The following is a 23798-nucleotide window of genomic DNA, read 5'->3' on the forward strand; positions in this document are numbered from 1 at the left end:
TTATAAGAGAACTGACTGTATATAGAGGAGCTTTATAAGAGAACTGGCTGTATATAGAGGAGCTTTATAAGAAAACTGACTGTATATAGAGGAGCTTTATAAGAGAACTGACTGTATATAGAGGAGCTTTATAAGAGAACTGACTGTATATAGAGGAGCTTTATAAGAGAACTGACTGTATATAGAGGAGCTTTATAAGAAAACTGACTGTATATAGAGGAGCTTTATAAGCGAACTGACTGTATATAGAGGAGCTTTATAAGAGAACTGACTGTATATAGAGGAGCTTTATAAGAGAACTGACTGTATATAGAGGAGCTTTATAAGAGAACTGACTGTATATAGAGGAGCTTTATAAGAGAACCGACTGTATATAGAGGAGCTTTATAAGAAAACTGACTGTATATAGAGGAGCTTTATAAGCGAACTGACTGTATATAGAGGAGCTTTATAAGAGAACTGACTGTATATAGAGGAGCTTTATAAGAGAACTGACTGTATATAGAGGAGCTTTATAAGAGAACTGACTGTATATAGAGGAGCTTTATAAGAGAACTGACTGTATATAGAGGAGCTTTATAAGAGAACTGACTGTATATAGAGGAGCTTTATTAGAGAATGACTGTATGTAGAGGAGCTTTATAAGAGAACTGACTGTATATAGAGGAGCTTTATAAGAGAACTGACTGTATATAGAGGAGCTTTATTAGAGAATGACTGTATGTAGAGGAGCTTTATAAGAGAACTGACTGTATATAGAGGAGCTTTATTAGAGAATGACTGTATGTAGAGGAGCTTTATAAGAGAACTGACTGTATATAGAGGAGCTTTATTAGAGAACTGACTGTATATAGAGGAGCTTTATAAGAGAACTGACTGTATACAGAGAAGCTTTATAAGAGAATGACTGTATATAGAGGAGCTTTATAAGAGAACTGATTGTATATAGAGGAACTTTATAAGAGAACTGACTGTATATAGAGGAGCTTTATAAAGCTCCTCTATGTACAGTCAGTTCTCTTATAAAGCTGACTGTATATAGAGGAGCTTTATAAGAGAACTGGCTGTATATAGAGGAGCTTTATAAGAGAGCTGACTGTATATAGAGGAGCTTTATAAGAGAGTTGACTGTATATAGAGGGGCTTTATAAGAAAACTGACTGTATACATGTATAGAGGAATTTCATAAGAGAACTGACTGAAATTTTTAAGTTTAAAGTATAGAGAAAATACTGATACTTGTTTTCAATAGATTTGTGTTGTATCACTGACAGATGGAGAACGTGGAAGTAATGGGAAGGTCACTGGACCCTTCACAACCATGGGTCAAGGACTCTCGTGGTCGACACACAAACCTGGCGGCATTGTTGGACTGGCCGGACCTCGACTCTGATGATGATGTAACTTGGCTTAGTTTATAGTTCTTATCAGCTCTTTATTGGTGGGTCATTAAGAATAGTTGGTTAATTGATGGGATTTAAAGTCTATCTACTACATCAGGGTCATTAAGAATGGTTGGTTAATTAATGGGGTTTGAAGTCTATCTACCACATCAGGGTCATTAAGAATGGTTGGTTAATTAATGGGGTTTAATGTGTGTACTACACCAGGGTTAAGACTGATTAGTGGGTTAATGCAGCTGGGAGGTGGGTCCAGGAGCTGAGAGGTGGGTCCAGGAGTTGGGAGGTGGATCTAGGAGCTGAAAGGTGGGAAGTACAGTGCATGCAATCCGAAGGATGACCGAGGATGTTACAATTCAGAGTGTTCTCTGAGCTGTAACATCAACACACTTGTGCCAAGGCAGTGATTGAATGAATGACGGTGAATGTGTTTTTTTGGTCACTTAGTGTAAAAAAATTTCTCTCATACAGTTAAAGATATATTTTTAATTTACGTTAATATAAAAATTAATGATTTTGTACCAAAAGAACCTTTGGAAACGTACCTGACCTTATTATAATAAGTGCAATTTAATGTAGCTTAATCCAACTAAATATATTTTATATAAGTTTACAATAATTTAATAATAAACACAATGAAATATATCTTTTTTGTTAAATTCGCTTGCCTTATTCGGAAAGAAGTGCGTTGCTATTTAAGCCAAAATCGCAACTTTTACATATTCGACACAGCGCATATATATATAATATATATACTTTTTTATTATTATTATCACACTGGCCGATTCCCACCAAGGCAGGGTGGCCCGAAAAAGAAAAACTTTCACCATCATTCACTCCATCACTGTCTTGCCAGAAGGGTGCTTTACACTACAGTTTTTAAACTGCAACATTAACACCCCTCCTTCAGAGTGCAGGCACTGTACTTCCCATCTCCAGGACTCAAGTCCGGCCTGCCGGTTTCCCTGAACCCCTTCATAAATGTTACTTTGCTCACACTCCAACAGCACGTCAAGTATTAAAAACCATTTGTCTCCATTCACTCCTATCAAACACGCTCACGCATGCCTGCTAGAAGTTCAAGCAGGTAGTAGGTTGGTAGACAGCAACCACCCAGGGAAGTACTACCGTCCTGCCAGATGACTGTGAAACAGAAACCTGTAACTGTTTTGCATGATGGTAGGATTGCTGGTTTCTTTTTCTGTCTCATAAACATGCTAGATAACAGGGATATCTTGCTACTCCTACTTACACTTTGGTCACACTTCACAGACACGCACATGCATATATATATACATACATCTAGGTTTTTCTCCTTTTTCTAAATTGCTCTTGTTCTTCTTTATTTCTTCTATTGTCCATGGGGAAGTGGAAAAGAATCTTTCCTCCGTAAGCCATGCGTGTCGTATGAGGCGACTAAAATGCCGGGAGCAATGGGCTAGTAACCCCTTCTCCTGTAGACATTTACTAAAAAAGAGAAGAAGAAAACTTTATAATATATATATACATGTATATATATTCTTTCAACACACCGGCCGTATCCCACCGAGGCGGGGTGGCTCAAAAGGAAAAATGAAAGTTTCTCCTTTTACATTTAGTAATATATACAGGAGAAGGGGTTACTAGCCCCTTGCTCCCGGCATTTTAGTCGCCTCTTACAACACACATGGCTTACGGAGGAAGAATTCTGTTCCACTTCCCCATGGAGGTAAGAGGAAATAAACAAGAACAAGAACTAGTAAGAAAATAGAAGAAAACCCAGAGCAGTGTGTGTATATATATGCATGTACATGTATGTGTAGTGTGACCTATGTGTAAGTAGAAGTAGCAAGACGTACCTGAAACCTTGCATGTTTATGAGACAGAAAAATAGACACCAGCAATCCTACCATCATGTAAAACAATTACAGGCTTTCGTTTTACACTCACTTGGCAGGACGGTAGTACCTCCCTGGGCGGTTGCTGTCTACCAACCTACTACCTAGAACACATATAAATACAAAGAATAATAAAAGCAATGCCATAACTGGAAAAATTTTCAAATAATCTGCACTTAGGAGAGGAAGCTTGTGTTGAGTCACAACTGAGAGAGAAAAAAAAAAAGCCAAAAATAACAGAAGGCAGGTCAAGAGAATGGACCCCAACCTATCTTCTGATCCCTGCTTCCTCTCTCTCAGTTGTGACTTGACAGTGACGCAAGATGGACTGAAATATCATTATAAACTTCTTTACTTGAGTCTGGGTTATTTGTGAGAAGTGTGTGTGTGTATATATATATATATATATATATATATATATATATATATATATATATCTTCTTTCTTTCAACACACCAGCCATATCCCACCAAGGCGGGGTGGCCCAAAAGGAAAAACAAAAGTTTCTCCTTTCACATTTAGTAATATATACAGGAGAAAGGGTTACTAGCCCCTTGCTCCTGGCATTTTAGTCGCCTCTTACAACACGCATAGCTTACGGAGGAAGAATTCTGTTCCACTTCCCCATGGAGATAAGAGGAAATAAACAAGAACAAGAGCTAGTAAGAAAATAGAAGAAAACCCAGAGGGGTGTGTATACATATGCTTGTACATGTATGTGTAGTGTGACCTAAGTGTAAGCAGAAGTAGCAAGACGTACCTGAAACCTTGCATGTTTATGAGACAGATAAAACACCAGCAATCCTACCATCGTGTAAAACAATTACAGGCTTCCGTTTTACACTCACTTGGCAGGACGGTAGTACCTCCCTGGGCGGTTGCTGTCTACCAACCCACTACCTATAATATATATATATATACATATATATATCTAGGTAGTAGGTTGGTAGACAGCAACTGCCCAGGGAGGTACTACCGTCCTGCCAAGTGAGTGTAAAACGAAAGCCTGTAATTGTTTTACATGATGGCAGGAGTGCTGGTGTCTTTTGTCTGTCTCATAAATATGCAAGATTACAGGTAAGTCTTGCTACTTCTGCTTACACTTAGGTCACACTACACATACATGTACAAGCATATATATACACACCCCTCTGGGTTTTCTTCTATTTTCTTTCTAATTCTTGTTCTTGTTTATTTCCTCTTATCTCCATGGTGAAGTGGAACAGAATTCTTCCTCTGTAAGCCATGCGTGTCGTAAGAGGCGACTAAAATGCCGGGAACAAGGGGCTAGTAACCTCTTCTCCTGTATATATTACTAAATGTAAAAGGAGAAACTTTTGTTTTTCCTTTTGGGCCACCCCACCTCAGTGGGATACGGCTGGTACGTTGAAAGAAAAGAAAGAATATATATATATATATATATATATATATATATATATATATATCTTTCTTTCTTTCTTTCAACACACCGGCCGTATCCCACCGAGGTGGGGTGGCCCAAAAGGAAAAACAAAAGTTTCTCCTTTTACATTTAGTAATATATACAGGAGAAGAGGTTACTAGCCCCTTGCTCCCGGCATTTTAGTCGCCTCTTACAACACGCATGGCTTACGGAGGAAGAATTCTGTTCCACTTCCCCATGGAGAAAAGAGGAAATAAACAAGAACAAGAATTAGAAAGAAAATAGAAGAAAACCCAGAGGGGTGTGTATATATATGCTTGTACACGTATGTGTAGTGTGACCTAAGTGTAAGTAGAAGTGGCAAGACATACCTGTAATTTTGCATATTTATGAGACAGACAAAAGACACCAGCAATCCTACCATCGTGTAAAACAATTACAGGCTTTCGTTTTACACTCACTTGGCAGGACGGTAGTACCTCCCTGGGCGGTTGCTGTCTACCAACCTACTACCTAGATATATATATTTTTTATTATTTATTTTTATTATCACACCGGCCGATTCCCACCAAGGCAGGGTGGCCCGAAAAAGAAAAACTTTCACCATCATTCACTCCATCACTGTCTTGCCAGAAGGGTGCTTTACACTACAGTTTTTAAACTGCAACATTAACACCCATCCTTCAGAGTGCAGGCACTGTACTTCCCATCTCCAGGACTCAAGTCCGGCCTGCCGGTTTCCCTGAATCCCTTCATAAATGTTACTTTGCTCACACTCCAACAGCACGTCAAGTATTAAAAACCATTTGTCTCCATTCACTCCTATCAAACACGCTCACGCATGCCTGCTGGAAGTCCAAGCCCCTCGCACACAAAACCTCCTTTACCCCCTCCCTCCAACCCTTCCTAGGCCGACCCCTACCCCGCCTTCCTTCCACTACAGACTGATACACTCTTGAAGTCATTCTGTTTCGCTCCATTCTCTCTACATGTCCGAACCACCTCAACAACCCTTCCTCAGCCCTCTGGACAACAGTTTTGGTAATCCCGCACCTCCTCCTAACTTCCAAACTACGAATTCTCTGCATTATATTCACACCACACATTGCCCTCAGACATGACATCTCCACTGCCTCCAGCCTTCTCCTCGCTGCAACATTCATCACCCACGCTTCACACCCATATAAGAGCGTTGGTAAAACTATACTCTCATACATTCCCCTCTTTGCCTCCAAGGACAAAGTTCTTTGTCTCCACAGACTCCTAAGTGCACCACTCACTCTTTTTCCCTCATCAATTCTATGATTCACCTCATCTTTCATAGACCCATCCGCTGACACGTCCACTCCCAAATATCTGAATACGTTCACCTCCTCCATACTCTCTCCCTCCAATCTGATATTCAATCTTTCATCACCTAATCTTTTTGTTATCCTCATAACCTTACTCTTTCCTGTATTCACCTTTAATTTTCTTCTTTTGCACACCCTACCAAATTCATCCACCAATCTCTGCAACTTCTCTTCAGAATCTCCCAAGAGCACAGTGTCATCAGCAAAGAGCAGCTGTGACAACTCCCACTTTGTGTGTGATTCTTTATCTTTTAACTCCACGCCTCTTGCCAAGACCCTCGCATTTACTTCTCTTACAACCCCATCTATAAATATATTAAACAACCACGGTGACATCACACATCCTTGTCTAAGGCCTACTTTTACTGGGAAAAAATTTCCCTCTTTCCTACATACTCTAACTTGAGCCTCACTATCCTCGTAAAAACTCTTCACTGCTTTCAGTAACCTACCTCCTACACCATACACTTGCAACATCTGCCACATTGCCCCCCTATCCACCCTGTCATACGCCTTTTCCAAATCCATAAATGCCACAAAGACCTCTTTAGCCTTATCTAAATACTGTTCACTTATATGTTTCACTGTAAACACCTGGTCCACACACCCCCTACCTTTCCTAAAGCCTCCTTGTTCATCTGCTATCCTATTCTCCGTCTTACTCTTAATTCTTTCAATTATAACTCTACCATACACTTTACCAGGTACACTCAACAGACTTATCCCCCTATAATTTTTGCACTCTCTTTTATCCCCTTTGCCTTTATACAAAGGAACTATGCATGCTCTCTGCCAATCCCTAGGTACCTTACCCTCTTCCATACATTTATTAAATAATTGCACCAACCACTCCAAAACTATATCCCCACCTGCTTTTAACATTTCTATCTTTATCCCATCAATCCCGGCTGCCTTACCCCCTTTCATTTTACCTACTGCCTCACGAACTTCCCCCACACTCACAACTGGCTCTTCCTCACTCCTACAAGATGTTATTCCTCCTTGCCCTATACACGAAATCACAGCTTCCCTATCTTCATCAACATTTAACAATTCCTCAAAATATTCCTTCCATCTTCCCAATACCTCTAACTCTCCATTTAATAACTCTCCTCTCCTATTTTTAACTGACAAATCCATTTGTTCTCTAGGCTTTCTTAACTTGTTAATCTCACTCCAAAACTTTTTCTTATTTTCAACAAAATTTGTTGATAACATCTCACCCACTCTCTCATTTGCTCTCTTTTTACATTGCTTCACCACTCTCTTAACTTCTCTCTTTTTCTCCATATACTCTTCCCTCCTTGCATCACTTCTACTTTGTAAAAACTTCTCATATGCTAACTTTTTCTCCCTTACTACTCTCTTTACATCATCATTCCACCAATCGCTCCTCTTCCCTCCTGCACCCACTTTCCTGTAACCACAAACTTCTGCTGAACACTCTAACACTACATTTTTAAACCTACCCCATACCTCTTCGACCCCATTGCCTATGCTCTCATTAGCCCATCTATCCTCCAATAGCTGTTTATATCTTACCCTAACTGCCTCCTCTTTTAGTTTATAAACCTTTACCTCTCTCTTCCCTGATGCTTCTATTCTCCTTGTATCCCATCTACCTTTTACTCTCAGTGTAGCTACAACTAGAAAGTGATCTGATATATCTGTGGCCCCTCTATAAACATGTACATCCTGAAGTCTACTCAACAGTCTTTTATCTACCAATACATAATCCAACAAACTACTGTCATTTCGCCCTACATCATATCGTGTATACTTATTTATCCTCTTTTTCTTAAAATATGTATTACCTATAACTAAACCCCTTTCTATACAAAGTTCAATCAAAGAGCTCCCATTATCATTTACACCTGGCACCCCAAACTTACCTACCACACCCTCTCTAAAAGTTTCTCCTACTTTAGCATTCAAGTCCCCTACCACAATTACTCTCTCACTTGGTTCAAAGGCTCCTATACATTCACTTAACATCTCCCAAAATCTCTCTCTCTCCTCTGCATTCCTCTCTTCTCCAGGTGCATACACGCTTATTATGACCCACTTCTCGCATCCAACCTTTACTTTAATCCACATAATTCTTGAATTTACACATTCATATTCTCTTTTCTCCTTCCATAACTGATCATTTAACATTACTGCTACCCCTTCCTTTGCTCTAACTCTCTCAGATACTCCAGATTTAATCCCATTTATTTCCCCCCACTGAAACTCTCCTACCCCCTTCAGCTTTGTTTCGCTTAGGGCCAGGACATCCAACTTCTTCTCATTCATAACATCAGCAATCATCTGTTTCTTGTCATCCGCACTACATCCACGCACATTTAAGCAACCCAGTTTTATAAAGTTTTTCTTCTTCTCTTTTTTAGTAATTGTATACAGGAGAAGGGGTTACTAGCCCATTGCTCCCGGCATTTTAGTCGCCTCATACGACACGCATGGCTTACGGAGGAAAGATTCTTTTCCACTTCCCCATGGACAATAGAAGAAATAAAAAGAACAAGAGCTATTTAGAAAAAGGAGAAAAACCTAGATGTATGTATATATATATATGCATGTGCGTGTCTATGAAGTGTGACCAAAGTGTAAGTAGGAGTAGCAAGATATCCCTGTTATCTTAGCGTGTTTATGAGACAGAAAAAGAAATGTATATATATATGTATATATGTATATATATATATATATATGTATATATAAATATTTTTTTTTTTTTTTTTTTTAAACAAGTCGGCCGTCTCCCACCGAGGCAGGGTGACCCAAAAAAGAAAGAAAATCCCCAAAAAGAAAATACTTTCATCATCATTCAACACTTTCACCACACTCGCACATTATCACTGTTTTTGCAGAGGTGCTCAGAATACAACAGTCTAGAAGCATAAACATATAAAGATACACAACATATCCCTCCAAACTGCCAATATCCCAAACCCCTCCTTTAAAGTGCAGGCATTGTACTTCCCATTTCCAGGACTCAAGTCCGACTATATGAAAATAACCGGTTTCCCTGAATCCCTTCACTAAATATTACCCTGCTCACACTCCAACAGATCGTCAGGTCCCAAGTACCATTCGTCTCCATTCACTCCTATCTAACACGCTCACGCACGCTTGCTGGAAGTCCAAGCCCCTTACCCACAAAACCTCCTTTACCCCCTCTCTCCAACCCTTTCGAGGACGACCCCTACCCCGCCTTCCTTCCCCTATAGATTTATATGCTTTCCATGTCATTCTACTGTGATCCATTCTCTCTAAATGACCAAACCACCTCAACAACCCCTCTTCTGCCCTCTGACTAATACTTTTATTAACTCCACACCTTCTCCTAATTTCCACACTCCGAATTTTCTGCATAATATTTACACCACACATTGCCCTTAAACAGGACATCTCCGGTGCCTCCAACCGTCTCCTCGCTGCTGCATTTACCACCCAAGCTTCACACCCATATAAGAGTGTTGGTACTACTATACTTTCATACATTCCCTTCTTTGCCTCCATAGATAACGTTTTTTGACTCCACATATACCTCAACGCACCACTCACCTTTTTTCCCTCATCAATTCTATGATTAACCTCATCCTTCATAAATCCATCCGCCGACACGTCAACTCCCAAGTATCTGAAAACATTCACTTCTTCCATACTCCTCCTCCCCAATTTGATATCCAATTTTTCTTTATCTAAATCATTTGACACCCTCATCACCTTACTCTTTTCTATGTTCACTTTCAACTTTCTACCTTTACACACATTCCCAAACTCATCCACTAACCTTTGCAATTTTTCTTTAGAATCTCCCATAAGCACAGTATCATCAGCAAAAAGTAACTGTGTCAATTCCCATTTTGAATTTGATTCCCCATAATTTAATCCCACCCCTCTCCCAAACACCCTAGCATTTACTTCCTTTACAACCCCATCTATAAATATATTAAACAACCATGGTGACATTACACATCCCTGTCTAAGACCTACTTTTACCGGGAAGTAGTCTCCCTCTCTTCTACACACCCTAACCTGAGCCTCACTATCCTCATAAAAACTCTTTACAGCATTTAATAACTTACCACCTATTCCATATACTTGCAACATCTGCCACATTGCTCCTCTATCCACTCTATCATATGCCTTTTCTAAATCCATAAATGCAATAAAAACTTCCCTATCTTTATCTAAAAACTGTTCACATATATGCTTCAATGTAAACACCTGATCTACACATCCCCTACCCACTCTAAAACCTCCTTGCTCATCCGCAATCCTACATTCTGTCTTACCTCTAATTCTTTCAATTATAACCCTACCGTACACTTTTCCTGGTATACTCAGTAAGCTTATTCCTCTATAATTTTTACAGTCTCTTTTGTCCCCTTTCCCTTTATATAAAGGGACTATACATGCTCTCTGCCAATCCCTAGGTACCTTCCCCTCTTTCATACATTTATTAAACAAAAGTACCAACCACTCCAACACTATATCCCCCCCTGCTTTTAACATTTCTGTCATGATCCCATCAGTTCCAGCTGCTTTACCCCCTTTCATTTTACGTAATGCCTCACGTACCTCCCCCACACTTACATTCTGCTCTTCTTCACTCCTAAAAGATGGTATACCTCCCTGACCAGTGCATGAAATTACTGCCTCTGTTTCTTCCTTAACATTTAAAAGTTCCTCAAAATATTCTCGCCATCTACCCAATACCTCCATCTCCCCATCTACTAACTCCCCTACTCTGTTTTTAACTGACAAATCCATATTTTCCCTAGGCTTTCTTAACTTGTTTAACTCACTCCGAAATTTTTTCTTATTTTCATTAAAATTTCTTGACAGTGCCTCTCCCACTCTATCATCTGCTCTCCTTTTGCACTCTCTCACCACTCTCTTTACCTTTCTTTTACTCTCCATATACTCTGCTCTTCTTATAACACTTCTGCTTTGTAAAAACCTCTCATAAGCTACCTTTTTCTCTTTTATCACACCCTTTACTTCATCATTCCACCAATCACTCCTCTTTCCTCCTGCCCCCACCCTCCTATAACCACAAACTTCTGCCCCACATTCTAATACTGCATTTTTAAAACTATTCCAACCCTCTTCAACCCCCCCACTACTCATCTTTGCACTAGCCCACCTTTCTGCCAATAGTCGCTTATATCTCACCCGAACTTCCTCCTCCCTTAGTTTATACACTTTCACCTCCCTCTTGTTGTTGCCACCTTCCTCTTTTCCCATCTACCTCTTACTCTAACTGTAGCTACAACTAAATAATGATCCGATATATCAGTTGCCCCTCTATAAACATGTACATCCTGGAGCCTACCCATCAACCTTTTATCCACCAATACATAATCTAATAAACTACTTTCATTACGTGCTACATCATACCTTGTATATTTATTTATCCTCTTTTTCATAAAATATGTATTACTTATTACCAAATTTCTTTCTACACATAGCTCAATTAAAGGCTCCCCATTTACATTTACCCCTGGCACCCCAAATTTACCTACTACTCCCTCCATAACATTTTTACCCACTTTAGCATTAAAATCCCCAACCACCATTACTCTCACACTTGATTCAAAACTCCCCACGCATTCACTCAACATTTCCCAAAATATATATATTATATATATATATATATATATATATATATATATATATATATATATATAGATAATATATATATATATATATATATTATATATATATATATATATACAGTGGACCCCCGGTTAACGATATTTTTTCATTCCAGAAGTATGTTCAGGTGCCAGGACTGACCGAATTTATTCCCATAAGGAATATTGTGAAGTAGATTAGTCCATTTCAGACCCCCAAACATACACGTACAAACGCACTTACATAAATACACTTACATAATTGGTCGCATTGGGAGGTGATCGTTAAGCGGGGGTCCACTGTATATATATATATATATATATATATAAAGGAGGTTTTGTGTGCGAGGGGCTTGGACTTCCAGCAGGCGTGCGTGAGTGTGTTTGATAGGAGTGAATGGAGACGAATGGTTTTTAATACTTGACGTGCTGTTGGAGTGTGAGCAAAGTAACATTTATGAAGGGGTTCAGGGAAACCGGCAGGCCGGACTTGAGTCCTGGAGACGGGAAATACAGTGCCTGCACTCTGAAGGAGGGGTGTTAATGTTGCAGTTTAAAAACTGTAGTGTAAAGCACCCTTCTGGCAAGACAGTGATGGAGTGAATGATGGTGAAAGTTTTTCTTTTTCGGGCCACCCTGCCTTGTTGGGAATCGGCCAGTGTGATAATAAAAATAAAATATATATATATATGTAGGTAGTAGGTTGGTAGACAGCAACCGCCCAGGGAGGTACTACCGTCCTGCCAAGTGAGTGTAAAACGAAAGCCTGTGATTGTTTTACATGATGGTAGGATTGCTGATGTCTTTTGTCTGTCTCATAAATATGCAAGATTACAGGTACGTCTTGCTACTTCTACTTACACTTAGGTCACACTACACATACATGTACACATTCATTTATACACACTCATCTGAGTTTTCTTTGATTTTTATCTTAATAGTTCTTGGTCTTATTACTTTTCCTTTTATGGGGAAGTGGAATAAGAATCTTTCCTCCGTAAGCCATGCGTGTTGTAAAAGTCAACTAAAATGCCGGGAACAATGGGCTAGTAACCCCTTTTCCTGTAAAGATTACTAAAAAGAATAAGAAGAAGAAAATTGTCAAAGTGGGAAGTCTGAATGTGCGTGGATGTTGTGCAGATGATAAGAAAGAGATGATTGTGGATGTTATGAATGAGAAGAAGCTGGATGTCCTGGCTTTAAGTGAAACAAAGCTGAAGGGGGTGGGAGAGTTTCAGTGGAGAGGAATAAATGGGATTAGGTCAGGGGTTTCAAATATAGTTAGAGCTAAAGAAGGAGTAGCAATAATGTTGAAGGATAAGCTATGGCAGGAAAAGAGGGACTATAAATGTATTAATTCAAGGATTATGTGGAGTAAAATAAAGAGTGGATGTGAAAAGTGGGTTATAATAAGCGTGTATGCACCTGGAGAAGAGAGAAGTGTAGAGGAGAGAGAGAGATTTTGGGAAATGTTGAGTGAATGCGTGGGGAGTTTTGAATCAAGCGTGAGAGTAATGGTGGTTTGGGATTTCAATGCTGAAGTGGGTAAAAATGTTGTGGAGGGAGTAGTAGGTAAATTTGGGGTGCCAGGGTAAATGTAAATGGGGAGCCTTTAATTGAGCTATGTGTAGAAAGAGATTTGGTAATAAGTAATACATATTTTATGAAAAAGAGGATAAATAAATATACAAGGTATGATGTAGCACATAATGAAAGTAGTTTATTAGATTATGTATTGGTGGATAAAAGGTTGATGGGTAGGCTCCAGGATGTACATGTTTATAGAGGGGCAACTGATATATCGGATCATTATTTAGTTGTAGCTACAGTTAGAGTAAGAGGTAGATGGGAAAAGAGGAAGGTGGCAACAACAAGTAAGAGGGAGGTGAAAGTGTATAAACTAAGGGAGGAGGAAGTTCGGGTGAGATATAAGCGACTATTGGCAGAAAGGTGGGCTAGTGCAAAGATGAGTAGTGGGGGGGTTGAAGAGGGTTGGAATAGTTTTAAAAATGCAGTATTAGAATGTGGGGCAGAAGTTTGTGGTTATAGGAGGGTGGGGGCAAGAGGAAAGAGGAGTGATTGGTGGAATGATGAAGTAAAGGGTGTGATAAAAGAGAAAAAGATAGCTTATGAGAGGTTTTTACAAAGCAGAAGTGTTATAAGAAGAGAAGAGTATATGGAGAGTAAAAGAAAGGTGAAGAGAGTGGTGAGAGAGTGCAAAAGGAGAGCAGATGATAGAGTGGGAGAGGCACTGTCAAGAAATTTTAATGAAAATAAGAAAAAATTTTGGAGTGAGTTAAACAAGTTAAGAAAGCCTAGGGAAAGTATGGATTTGTCAGTTAAAAACAGAGTAGGGGAGTTAATAGATGGGGAGATGGAGGTATTAGGTAGATGGCGAGAATATTTTGAGGAACTTTTAAATGTTAAGGAAGAAACAGAGGCAGTAATTTCATGCACTGGTCAGGGAGGTATACCATCTTTTAGGAGTGAAGAAGAGCAGAATGTAAGTGTGGGGGAGGTACGTGAGGCATTACGTAAAATGAAAGGGGGTAAAGCAGCTGGAACTGATGAGATCATGACAGAAATGTTAAAAGCAGGGGGGGATATAGTGTTGGAGTGGTTGGTACTTTTGTTTAATAAATGTATGAAAGAGGGGAAGGTACCTAGGGATTGGTGGAGAGCATGTATAGTCCCTTTATATAAAGGGAAAGGGGACAAAAGAGACTGTAAAGAGACTGAGACTGAGTATACCAGGAAAAGTGTACGGTAGGGTTATAATTGAAAGAATTAGAGGTAAGACAGAATATAGGATTGCGGATGAGCAAGGAGGTTTCAGAGTGGGTAGGGGATGTGTAGATCAAGTGTTTACATTGAAGCATATATGTGAACAGTATTTAGATAAAGGTAGGGAAATTTTTATTGCATTTATGGATTTAGAAAAGGCATATGATAGAGTGGATAGAGGAGCAATGTGGCAGATGTTGCAAGTATATGGAATAGGTGGTAAGTTATTAAATGCTGTAAAGAGTTTTTATGAGGATAGTGAGGCTCAGGTTAGGGTGTGTAGAAGAGAGGGAGACTAATTCTCGGTAAAAGTAGGCCTTAGACAGGGATGTGTAATGTCACCATGGTTGTTTAATATATTTATAGATGGGGTTGTAAAGGAAGTAAATGCTAGGGTGTTCGGGAGAGGGGTGGGATTAAATTTTAGGGAACCAAATTCAAAATGGGAATTGACACAGTTACTTTTTGCTGATGATACTGTGCTTATGGGAGATTCTAAAGAAAAATTGCAAAGGTTAGTGGATGAGTTTGGGAATGTGTGTAAAGGTAGAAAGTTGAAAGTGAACATAGAAAAGAGTAAGGTGATGAGGGTGTCAAATGATTTAGATAAAGAAAAATTGGATATCAAATTGGGGAGGAGGAGTATGAAAGAAGTGAATGTTTTCAGATACTTGGGAGTTGACGTGTCGGCAGATGGATTTATGAAGGATGAGGTTAATCATAGAATTGATGAGGGAAAAAAGGTGAGTGGTGCGTTGAGGTATATGTGGAGTCAAAAAACGTTATCTATGGAGGCAAAGAAGGGAATGTATGAAAGTATAGTAGTACCAACACTCTTATATGGGTGTGAAGCTTGGGTGGTAAATGCAGCAGCGAGGAGACGGTTGGAGGCAGTGGAGATGTCCTGTTTAAGGGCAAGGTGTGGTGTAAATATTATGCAGAAAATTCGGAGTGTGGAAATTAGGAAAAGGCGTGGAGTTAATAAAAGTATTAGTCAGAGGGCAGAAGAGGAGTTGTTGATGTGGTATGGTCATTTAGAGAGAATGGATCAGAGTAGAATGACATGGAAAACATATAAATCTATAGGGGAAGGAATGCGGGGTAGGGGTCGTCCTCGAAAGGGTTGGAGAGAGGGGGTAAAGGAGGTTTTGTGGGCAAGGGGCTTGGACTTCCAGCAAGCGTGCGTGAGCGTGTTAGATAGGAGTGAATGGTACTTGGGACCTGACGATCTGTTGGAGTGTGAGCAGGGTAATATTTAGTGAAGGGATTTCAGGGAAACCGGTTATTTTCATATAGTCGGACTTGAGTCCTGGAAATGGGAAGTACAATGCCTGCACTTTAAAGGAGGGGTTTGGGATATTGGCAGTTTGGAGGGATATGCTGTGTATCTTTATATGTGTATGCTTCTAAACTGTTGTATTCAGAGCACCTCTGCAAAAACAGTGATAATGTGCAAGTGTGGTGAAAGTGTTGAATGATGATGAAAGTATTTTCTTTTTGGGGATTTTCTTTCTTTTTTGGGTCACCCTGCCTTGGTGGGAGATGGCCGACTTGTTGAGAAAAATATATATATATATATATATATATATATATATATATATATACATATATATATATATATATATATATATATATATATATATATATATATATATATATATATATATATATATATATATATATATATATATATATATATATATATATATATATATATATATATATATATATATATATATATATATATATATATATATATATATATATATATATATATATATATATATATATATATATATATATATATATATACATATATATATACATATATATATACACACCCCTCTGGGTTTTCTTTTATTTTCTTACTATTTCTTGTTCTTGTTTATTTCCTCTTATTTCCATGGGGAAGTGGAACAGAATTCTTCCTCCCTAAGCCATGCGTGTCGTAAGAGGCAATTAAAATGCTGGGAGCAAAGGGTTAGTAACCCCTTCTCCTGTATACATTACTAAAGTTAAAAAGATAAACTTTTTTTATGTTTTGGGCCACCCTGCCTTGGTGGGATGCAGTTGGTTTGTTGAAAGATATACAGTGGTACCTTGGGATACGAACAGCTCAAAACTCGAACAGTTATGTAAGTATATTTATGTAAGTGCTTTTATAAGTGTATTTTTGGGGGTCTGAAACAGATTAATCTAATTTACATTATTCCTTATGGCAACACATTCGTTTGGTATCGGCACTCGAACAGCCTTCTGAAACGAATTAAGTTCGTCTCCCAAGGTAACACTGTATATATTTATACATTTTTTTTTTTTTTTTTCAACAAGTTGGCCGTCTCCCACCGAGGCAGGGTGACCCAAAAAAGAAAGAAAATCCCCAAAAAGAAAATGCTTTCATCATCATTCAACACTTTCACCACACTCACACATAATCACTGTTTTTGCAGAGGTGCTCAGAATACAACAGTTTAGAAGCATATACATATAAAGATACACAACATATCCCTCCAAACTGCCAATATCCCAAACCCCTCCTTTAAAGTGCAGGCATTGTACTTCCCATTTCCAGGACTCAAGTCCAACTATATGAAAATAACCGGTTTCCCTGAATCCCTTCACTAAATATTACCCTGCTCACACTCCAACAGATTGTCAGGTCCCAAGTACCATTCGTCTCCATTCACTCCTATCTAACACGCTCACGCACGCTTGCTGGAAGTCCAAGCCCCTTGCCCACAAAACCTCCTTTACCCCCTCTCTCCAACCCTTTCGAGGACGACCCCTACCTCGCCTTCCTTCCCCTATAGATTTATATGCTTTCCATGTCATTCTACTTTGATCCATTCTCTCTAAATGACCAAACCACCTCAACAACTCCTCTTCTGCCCTCTGACTAATACTTTTATTAACTCCACACCTTCTCCTAATTTCCACACTCCGAATTTTCTGCATAATATTTACACCACACATTGCCCTTAACCCTTTGACTGTTTCAGGGCCCTCTCTGAAACTGTCATTCTATGTCGCCAAATATTCGAAAAAAAAAAAAATTATTTTTTCTTATGAAAATGTTAGGAATATTTTTACTAGTGTTTTAAGCCTAAAAAAAAATTTTTGCCATCAGTACTTACCGAGATATAGAGCCGCAAAGTTTGCAGAAATCGACGTGCGTATGGCAACAGCGGCGACTGCCGCCCACCCGGTATTCTTTTATTTACTCTAATTCAAAGGTTTCTTGCATTTTTCAATATTTTTCTTTTCCAGGTAACTTATGTGGCCTGTGAGACCAATGTAAGGTGCATTGTTCAAATATACACTCATTGTTTACAACACAATAACAGAACAAACTTTATCACTATTAGTTTGTGTATACACTTTGTTTACACAAACAAACAATACAAAACAATGTTTATTACTATTGTTCCATAATATATATACATATGTACAGTCACTAACCACGTTCCTAGAACTGCTGCAGCTTGTGGAACTCTTTGAAACATGGGTATATGCAGAGGGGCACTTCACACTCCTCACACATAAAACGAGTGTCTCTGCGTGTTTGTGGGCGTTTTGTGGTATGCATACATACATAACACCTCTTCTGAGCATTTTTCTTGGCAGTAGTAGGAGGCAGTTGTATGGGGTAGTGATCACCAGGCCTCAAACGAGATGACGTCTGTGGGCGCTGGTCTATTGCAGGAGTTGCTCCTTTGTACTTTGCAATTATTTGTCTGATTACTGACAGGCAAAATTCACCATATTTTGGTGTTTTGTTGGTCTTCAACTTGTATATGTTATAAGCATTTAGCATAGAGATATCAACAAGATGGAAAAAAAGTTTGATATACCACTTATAACTCTTGCGTACACAGTCTGCAAACCCAATCTGCATGTCACATTTGTCCACTAAGCGCATATTGAGGTTGTAGTCCATGACAGCTGCAGGCTTTAGAATGGGTTCATGGGTCTCTCTGTTGTCCCTGCCACTGGGTACCATTTCGTTTGTGTGAACTGATGTCAACAATGTGACATCACGTTTGTCATGCCACCGAAATGCCATGATGTCATTGGCAGCAAAGGCTTGCACCCCACCTCTGCGAGTGCCAGCGTCGAACCTTGGCATATGTTTGCGATTACCACGCACTGTGCCACACACGTCTGTCAAGTTCACTCGCAAGAAATCACTGAGTAAGGGGCTTGTGTACCAGTTATCAGTAAATAACATATGCCCCTTACCAAGATATGGTTCCATCATTGTTCGAACCACATCACCAGAGATACCCAATAACTTCATGGTATCTCTCAAAGTATTACTGCCAGTGTACACAATAATATCTAAAACAAGACCACTTCTGCAATCACACAGTACAAATAGCTTTATACCAAAGCGTTTCCTCTTGCTTGGTATATATTGCTTGAATGAGAGTCTTCCTTTGAATAAAATCAAGGACTCATCAATAACAAGCTTCCTGAAGGGATAAAAATACATGCAGCACTTTTGTTTCAGGTACATAAACACATTTCTTATCTTATATAACCTGTCGCTTCTGTCAGGCCTGGTTTTGTCTGAAAAGTGTAACATACGCAACAGTATCAGGAAACGATTGACACCTATAATGTCACTAAAACCTGGAGTTGAAATCAGGCGATCTGTTGTCCAGTATGTGGTGACAGTGTGCTTATACACATGTGGCATAAGCATTATTGTGGCAAAAAACAGGTACATCTCTGCCACAGTTGTCTCCTTCCACTTGTGTAGCCGTGATTTTGGTGAGAGAATTGTATTTGCCATGGTGTATTCACAGTATGTGTTGGTTTCCCTGACAATGATGTCCATCAGGGGTTCATCGAAGAATAACTCAAAGCAGTCCAGTTCACTGGCATTGTTCCCAAGTGGACAAGATGGCTTTATTCCACTTTGTGTTTCATCAAAGTCATGGGGACTGGGAACAAACTCGTCACCGTCCTGCCAATCCCAGATGCGGTCTGCTGGTGGGGTCTGGATATTGTACCGTGGTTGTGGCTGTGCAGGTTGTGGTGGTGCAGGTTGTGGCAGTGTGGGGTAGGGTGAGGCTGGTTGTTCTGCTGAGTCAGCCGCGTGGCTAGTAGCGTGGCCCGGTGATGGTGCCACATGGGCCGTGCCACCCTCACTATCACCACCACTGCCTCCTCCCTCACTGTCACCATTCATACCCATCGTTACAATATCGTCATCTTCACTATCAGGTCGTGGTGTTGGGCCACGGGATGTGCTCCCAGAGTTTCTCCTTCCCCTTGGAACAACATATGAAACACTACCAGACCGCATGCTACGTCGTACATACTGGCGCTTCACTGGGGAATATTCACTCTCACTGTCACTAGAACTGCTTTCAATGACCTTGAAATCACTATCACTATCACTATCACTATCACTGCTATCATCAGGGTGTTGTACACGACCAAATAGTTTCCTCTTTCGTCCTGGTACAGGCGAAGGTGAATGTGAACAAGCCGGCACAGCACCAGAGGTCGAAGGTTGTGGGTCATCTGGGTTTTCGTCACTATTTACGTTATCCTGGGCACTTTTTTCGGTAACACTCACTTGAAAACCCTTGAATTCACTGTCACTGACATTTTCATCGCTGTTAGAGCTATCACTTGGGAACAAAAGACCTCCAATCCGCCGAGGAGTGAGGAACTTCTTACCGAGAGGCATGGTGAAAATGGACTGACAACATGGCGTTCCCACAATGCACCGCTAGGTCCCAGATTTTTTTCACAGGGTGCACACCGACCACTGAGACCCATTCTCTCCCGTGTAGGCCTACCAGGCCTTTGGCGCGCGATTTGAAGCCGCTAGAATTTGTGCATATAAATACGTCAGAAACATTGGCTCGTAAGACGTATTTATACGTCGGAAACAGTCAAAGGGTTAAACAGGACATCTCCACTGCCTCCAACCGTCTCCTCGCTGCTGCATTTACCACCCAAGCTTCACACCCATATAAGAGTGTTGGTACTACTATACTTTCATACATTCCCTTCTTTGCCTCCATAGATAACGTTTTTTGACTCCACGTATACCTCAATGCACCACTCACCTTTTTTCCCTCATCAATTCTATGATTAACCTCATCCTTCATAAATCCATCCGCCGACACGTCAACTCCCAAGTATCTGAAAACATTTACTTCTTCCATACTCCTCCTCCCCAATTTGATATCCAATTTTTCTTTATCTAAATCATTTGATACCCTCATCACCTTACTCTTTTCTATGTTAACTTTCAACTTTCTACCTTTACACACATTCCCAAACTCATCCACTAACCTTTGCAATTTTTCTTTAGAATCTCCCATAAGCACAGTATCATCAGCAAAAAGTAACTGTGTTAATTCCCATTTTGAATTTGATTCCCCATAATTTAATCCCACCCCTCTCCCGAACACCCTAGCATTTACTTCTTTTACAACCCCATCTATAAATATATTAAACAACCATGGTGACATTACACATTCCTGTCTAAGACCTACTTTTACCGGGAAGTAATCTCCCTCTCTTCTACACACCCTAACCTGAGCCTCACTATCCTCATAAAAACTCTTTACAGCATTTAGTAACTTACCACCTATTTCATATACTTGCAACATCTGCCACATTGCTCCCCTATCCGCTCTATCATATGCCTTTTCTAAATCCATAAATGCAATAAAAACTTTCCTACCTTTATCTAAATACTGTTCACATATATGCTTCAATGTAAACACTTGATCTACACATCCCGTACCCACTCTGAAACCTCCCTGCTCATCCGCAATCCTACATTCTGTCTTACCTCTAATTCTTTCAATTATAACCCTGCCATACACTTTTCCTGGTATACTCAATAAACTTATTCCTCTATAATTTTTACAATCTCTTTTGTCCCCTTTCCCTTTATATAAAGGGACTATACATGCTCTCCGCCAATCCCTAGGTACCTTCCCCTCTTTCATACATTTATTAAACAAAAGTACCAACCACTCCAACACTATATCTCCCCCTGCTTTTAACATTTCTGTCATGATCCCATCAGTTCCAGCTGCTTTACCCCCTTTCATTCTACGTAATGCCTCACGTATCTCCACCACACTTACATTCTGCTCTTCTTCACTCCTAAAAGATGGTATACCTCCCTGACCAGTGCATGAAATTACCACCTCCCTTTCTTCCTCAACATTTAACCCTTTGACTGTCGCGGCCGTATATATATGTCTTACGAGGTACCGTGTTTGACGTATATATACTCATAAATTCTAGCGGCTTCAAATCAAGGAGGAGAAAGCTGGTAGTCCCACATGTGAGAGAATGGGTCTGTGTGGTCAGTGTGCACCATATAAAAAAAATCCCTTTAGCACGCAGTGCATAATGAGAAAAAGAAACTCCGACCGTTTTTTTTAATTAAAATGCCGACTTTGTGGTCTATTCTCGTATAGTATTTATGGTTGTATTCTCGTTTTCTTGGTCTCATTTGATAGAATGGAAAACATATTATAGAATTAGAGGTGATTTTGATTGATTTTAATATAAAAAGAATCTAGAAATGGAGCTCAAAGTAGGGGAAATGGTTGATTTTTGCCAATGTTCAAAAGTAAACAAATGATGTCATTGTCCACTAAATGTCCAACTAGCCATTCTAATATGCAGTCATGAATGGGTTGATGTTATTTATACAATTATTACAGTATTGCAGTAGTCTGCTTAATAGTAAGTCTTCTATGTTTAGTTTGAATAAAAATTCAAAATAGAAAGCAAGAGTAATATCAGAGGGGCCTGGAGACATGACTGATGAACAAAGAAAATGTTATTTTAGAGCCAGGAATGTCTGCATTGTTCATTCTGGACCATATTTTGAAATTGTCATATTTTTTTAGTTTTCGTGATATTGGCCAAATTGCAAATTTCTGACCATATTATTAGGTAGTTGAAATCAGTAAATGGGCAGTTTCTTGTACTCAATCAATAGAAAAAATGGAGTTCTAAAGAAATAACTATGAGTTTGGGCGACTGGAACAATGGAATTAGCCAAAAATAAGGCTCAAATTGGGCAAAATTGCCGATTTGTAAACAGCGCCGAGGTCGCTAACTTCGCGAGAGCATAATTCCTAAGTTTTCCATCAAATTTCGTTTTTTTTTGGTGTCATTACAATCGGGAAAAGATTCTCTATCATTTCATAAGAAAAAATATTTTTTTTTTTTTTTAAATTTTGCGACACCAGGAGACACCTCAGGATTGGGGGTTGCGACAGTCAAAGGGTTAAAAGTTCCTCAAAATATTCTCGCCATCTACCTAATACCTCCATCTCCCCATCTACTAACTCCCTTACTCTGTTTTTAACTGACAAATCCATACTTTCCCTAGGCTTTCTTAACTTGTTTAACTCACTCCAAAATTTTTTCTTATTTTCATTAAAATTTCTTGACAGTGCCTCTCCCACTCTATCATCTGCTCTCCTTTTGCACTCTCTCACCACTCTCTTCACCTTTCTTTTACTGTCCATATACTCTGCTCTTCTTTTAACACTTCTGCTTTGTAAAAACCTCTCATAAGCTAACTTTTTCTCTTTTATCACACCCTTTACTTCATCATTCCACCAATCACTCCCCTTTCCACCTGCCCCCACCCTCTATAACCACAAACTTCTGCCCCACATTCTTATACTGCATTTTTAAAACTATTCCAACCCTCTTCAACCCCCCCCCCCCCACTACGCATCTTTGCACTAGCCTACCTTTCTGCCAACAGTCGCTTATATCTCCCCTGAACTTCCTCCTCCCTTAGTTTATACACTTTCACCTCCCTCTTACTTGTTGCCACCTTCCTCTTTTCCCATCTACCTCTTACTCTAACTGTAGCTACAACTAAATAATGATCCAATATATCAGATGCCCCTCTATAAACATGTACATCCTGGAGCCTACCCATCAACCTTTTACCCACCAATACATAATCTAACAAACTACTTTCATTACGTGCTACATCATACCTTGTATATTTATTTATCCTCTTTTTCATAAAATATGTATTACTTATTACCAAATCTCTTTCTACACATAGCTCAATTAAAGGCTCCCCATTTACATTTACCCCTGGCACCCCAAATTTACCTACTACTCCCTCCATAACATTTTTACCCACTTTAGCATTGAAATCCCCAACCACCATTACTCTCACACTTGATTCAAAACTCCCCACGCATTCACTCAACATTTCCCAAAATCTCTCTCTCTCCTCTACACTTCTTTCTTCTCCAGGTGCATACACGCTTACTATAACCCACTTTTCACATCCACTCTTTATTTTACTCCACATAATC

At 39.4% G+C, this 23798-nt stretch overlaps 1 protein-coding gene across 2 annotated transcripts in view; it reads left to right on the forward strand.

Moving 5' to 3' along the window:
- The window catches only part of LOC128703391 (ankyrin repeat and IBR domain-containing protein 1), a 119495-nt gene that overhangs the window by 76661 nt on the left and 19036 nt on the right, over window positions 1-23798 (forward strand). Inside the window, exon 15 of one of the 2 annotated variants that reach the window (XM_070104668.1) lies at window positions 1275-1400. The exons of the other annotated variant lie outside the window; for it this stretch is intronic. Within the exon in view, the coding sequence (XP_069960769.1) occupies window positions 1275-1400 (126 nt within the window). The remainder of the gene's footprint in view (window positions 1-1274; window positions 1401-23798) is intronic. 2 annotated transcript variants of the gene reach the window in all.

This window comes from Cherax quadricarinatus, chromosome 93, assembly GCF_038502225.1.
Source record: "Cherax quadricarinatus isolate ZL_2023a chromosome 93, ASM3850222v1, whole genome shotgun sequence".
NCBI lineage: Eukaryota > Metazoa > Arthropoda > Malacostraca > Decapoda > Parastacidae > Cherax > Cherax quadricarinatus.